At 51.7% G+C, this 3271-nt stretch overlaps 1 protein-coding gene across 1 annotated transcript in view; it reads left to right on the forward strand.

Annotated features, from left to right (window-relative positions):
* The window catches only part of Slc41a3 (solute carrier family 41 member 3), a 40575-nt gene that overhangs the window by 19399 nt on the left and 17905 nt on the right, over positions 1-3271 (forward strand). Inside the window, exons 3-4 of the mRNA XM_029478232.1 lie at positions 581-688; positions 2087-2158. Of these exons, the coding sequence (XP_029334092.1) occupies positions 581-688; positions 2087-2158 (180 nt within the window). The remainder of the gene's footprint in view (positions 1-580; positions 689-2086; positions 2159-3271) is intronic.

Consider the following 3271-nt stretch of genomic DNA (forward strand, 5'->3'; position numbering starts at 1 on the left):
GAGATACCCTTGTCAAAGTGCCCCTACCAGTTAGTTTAGCAGAGTTTCTCCAGGCCTCCCAAATTAGGAGAAATAACTGAATTGGTGACTCGATCCAATGTCTACAAAGCTGTTGCTGCACACTGGCACATTTTCAGGCGGCGCTGGGCCAGACCACTGGCCTCCAGTCTAGCCCTGCCTTTTTCCTGGCCTCTGAGGAGGCAGGAGGGGGCCCACTGGAGGCCTCAGCTGCTGATTCGGTTAATGATATTTAAAGTGTCCTGTTTACTTAAAACACTTTAAGTTTTTCACTTTAAATGATTTAGGCCAGTCATGGGCAGCACACGCCTTTAATCCCAGCACTCAGGAGGCAGAGGACAGGCAGATCTCTGTGAGTTCAAAGCTAGCCTAGTCTACAGAGTGAGTTCCAGGGTACCCTGAGCAATGTATAGAGACCCTGTCTCAANATAAATAAGGCATTTAGGACACTGCTCGGTCTTCCAGGCTGATTCACAGGGCATGCAAGGTCACTGACTGAAGGTTCTCCGCAGACATCTGCAGAGCTGTCTTTGGCCTCATCTCCTTCTGCCTTCTCTTCCAGCACTGGCCAGTGTTCAAAGATGTTAAAGACCTGATGACGTTGGTGCCACCCCTCGTCGGTCTGAAGGGAAACCTGGAAATGACACTGGCGTCTCGGCTCTCCACGTCTGTAAGTGGCAGTTGTATGGCTCAGGTCACTTGCAATTTGGGGACAGAATGTTCCCCTCAGTGTTAGCCCCTCTGGGTGGTTTGCTTGGGGACTAGAGTCTCCGCCCACATGGGCGTGGTTGGGCTTTGGTGTCTCACAGGCTGTTCCTGTCTCCTCTCAAGTTTTGTACTGTTTTTCCATTGCCACCCTGAGCTGCTGAGGGACCAGCGCAGTGCCCCTATGCACTTTCTTCCAACTTTCTGTGTCCCTATTCCCCAGGGTCTGCATGCTGCTGTCTGGACCCTAGGCCATACTCCCCACTCCCTGGCACATACACATGAATGCTTCAGTGGGTAGTACGGCTTCAAAGGAGGATTCTGAGGCAGGAACAAGGAGGGGCTCTCAGTTGTCCATTAACAGCCTCTGTTCTTATATCCCTCCTGTCATTGTGGCTGTCTGCACTTGGCTCTGTAGCCAACACAGGTCCTACCTTGGTCAGCTCTGCCCCCCCTCCTCCAGGCATCCCCCAGGGGTTGTGGTATTACCCTCCTGTTAATACAGAGGNCATTCTCTTTCTCCAATGGCCATTGGCATCCTGCACATGAAAAGGACAGTAGTGTGTCCAAGGTATATTGTGTTCAAGGGCCTGGGCAAAAGAGTCCCAAAGCTGATGAAGAAGGGCCAGAGATGGACACCTGCTATGTGCATGGCTCACTGTGGAATGNCAGCGTCTCCAACTATAGCTGTATAGTGCTGTTTCTCCATAAAAGAGGCCAGGCCGGGAACAGAAGAGACGGCCTGGTGCTCTCCCAGAGAACCCCAGAAGGCTTGGGTTTGGTTCCTGGCATCCACAGAGAAACTCGCATGCACCTGTAACTCAAGTCCCAGGGAACCTGACGCCCTCTTCTGGCCTTCACAGGCACTACATATTCACAGTGCCCAGACACAGCCCAGGTGAAACAGCCATGCACAGAAAATTAATATAATTTTAATTATTTGGGGGTGGCAGCGGGGTCGGGGGGTGGTGTCTAGGTCAATTCATAAACGGTTGGAGAGCTGACTCACCAGTTAGGAGAGCACACTGCTTTTGCAGAAAACCCGGATTTNGTTCCAGGCACCCACACTAGGCAGCTCACAACTTCCAGTAACCAGCTTCAGGGAATCTGACCTTGTCTTGTGAGGACTCCTCAGGCATTTATACTCACACGTGCACACACACACACACAGAGAGAGAGAGAGAGAGAGAGAGAGATAAAAAGGAAATACATGTTAAAGGGGGGAAGTAGGTCACCATCTAGAAAGCTTAGTAGCGTAATCTGTTCTGATTTGTTTCCTGAGAGAGGGGCTGGCTATGTCCAGAAGGACTGGCGTCTCCAGATCCACCAGCCTGACGCCGCTGCCCTTGTCTCTGTGTGCTAGGCCAACACTGGGCAAATCGATGACCGCCAGGAGAGGTACAAAATCATCAGCAGCAACCTCGCCGTGGTTCAGGTGAGTGAGTCTTGGAGCATCACCTCAATGTCTCTCCTTCCCCNCTCCCCTGTGGATCTGGGGCCCCCGCCTTTCTGGGTAGGAAGAGGGAGGCCTCTGAGCCTGGTCCCTGTACTCTAGACTGACTTTGGAGGACAGTTGTCTATGTGGCCACCCATCTGTCCAGCAGACGGTATCTGTGGCACAGTAAAGAGCATCCCAGGGAGCCACCATACCTACCCAGAGATGCCTTTAGGTCTGTGGTTCCTGCAGCTTCCCCGCTGCCTGCTTTCTAAGCCAAATTCTTAGGGGGCTGAGTGTACTCAGTGTTAGTCATGCCCCACGTTTGCTAGTGGCCTCTTCCTACCCACATGTTTCTCTGGGTCACTGATGCTCCCCAGAGGGGCACACCCCACCTTTGCTTTCTTCCAGTGACCTCACTTAATCTCCCTGGGACCTGATGATTCATTCCTGCCTGAAAAGTCCCTCATTNGTCCTGCCCCTGCTGCTTAACTTGTCCTATCTCAGTCTTTGACAGAGACCTTCATGCCCCTCTTACACTGTGCCTCCTCCTGCCAGGCCCTCTATGGGCTCAGTTCATTTAGGCCCTTTTCACTGTGAACTAAAGTCATGGTACCCAAGGCAGAAACAGATGAGGGCAAGGTAGGCTCAGGCAAGAAGGAAGGCTGGGTATACATTTGTCTCTTCGGTACTGTAGTCCAGGATCTAGTGAGCTTCTCTGAGACAGGCAGCCTCTGATGTCACAAGGCTATGTGGACTGAGTTCAGACTCGACATTGCCTGTCAACTGGGCAGCCCTGGCTGGGCTGTGTGCNCTTGTCCATTAGTGAATAGGTATATTCTTCCTGTCGTCCAGGTCAGAATATTGGCCTCTCCCAGAGGCAACCCCCCAAACAGCAAGTTAGAACGGCCTCATTAGCCTCTCCTTACACTTGGTTCTTCTGAAGGCACCTGACCCACTGTGGTGGAGGCACGCTGCCTGTGGTGCCCCTTGTACCTTAGTTAGGTTTCTGTTTCTGTGACAAACACCATGACCAAAAGTAACTTGAGAAAGAAAAGGTTTATTTCATCTTACAGTTTATAGTCCATCACTGAGGGAAAGTCAGGACAAGAA

This window comes from Mus caroli, chromosome 6 (genome assembly GCF_900094665.2).
Source record: "Mus caroli chromosome 6, CAROLI_EIJ_v1.1, whole genome shotgun sequence".
In the NCBI taxonomy this organism is placed as follows: domain Eukaryota; kingdom Metazoa; phylum Chordata; class Mammalia; order Rodentia; family Muridae; genus Mus; species Mus caroli.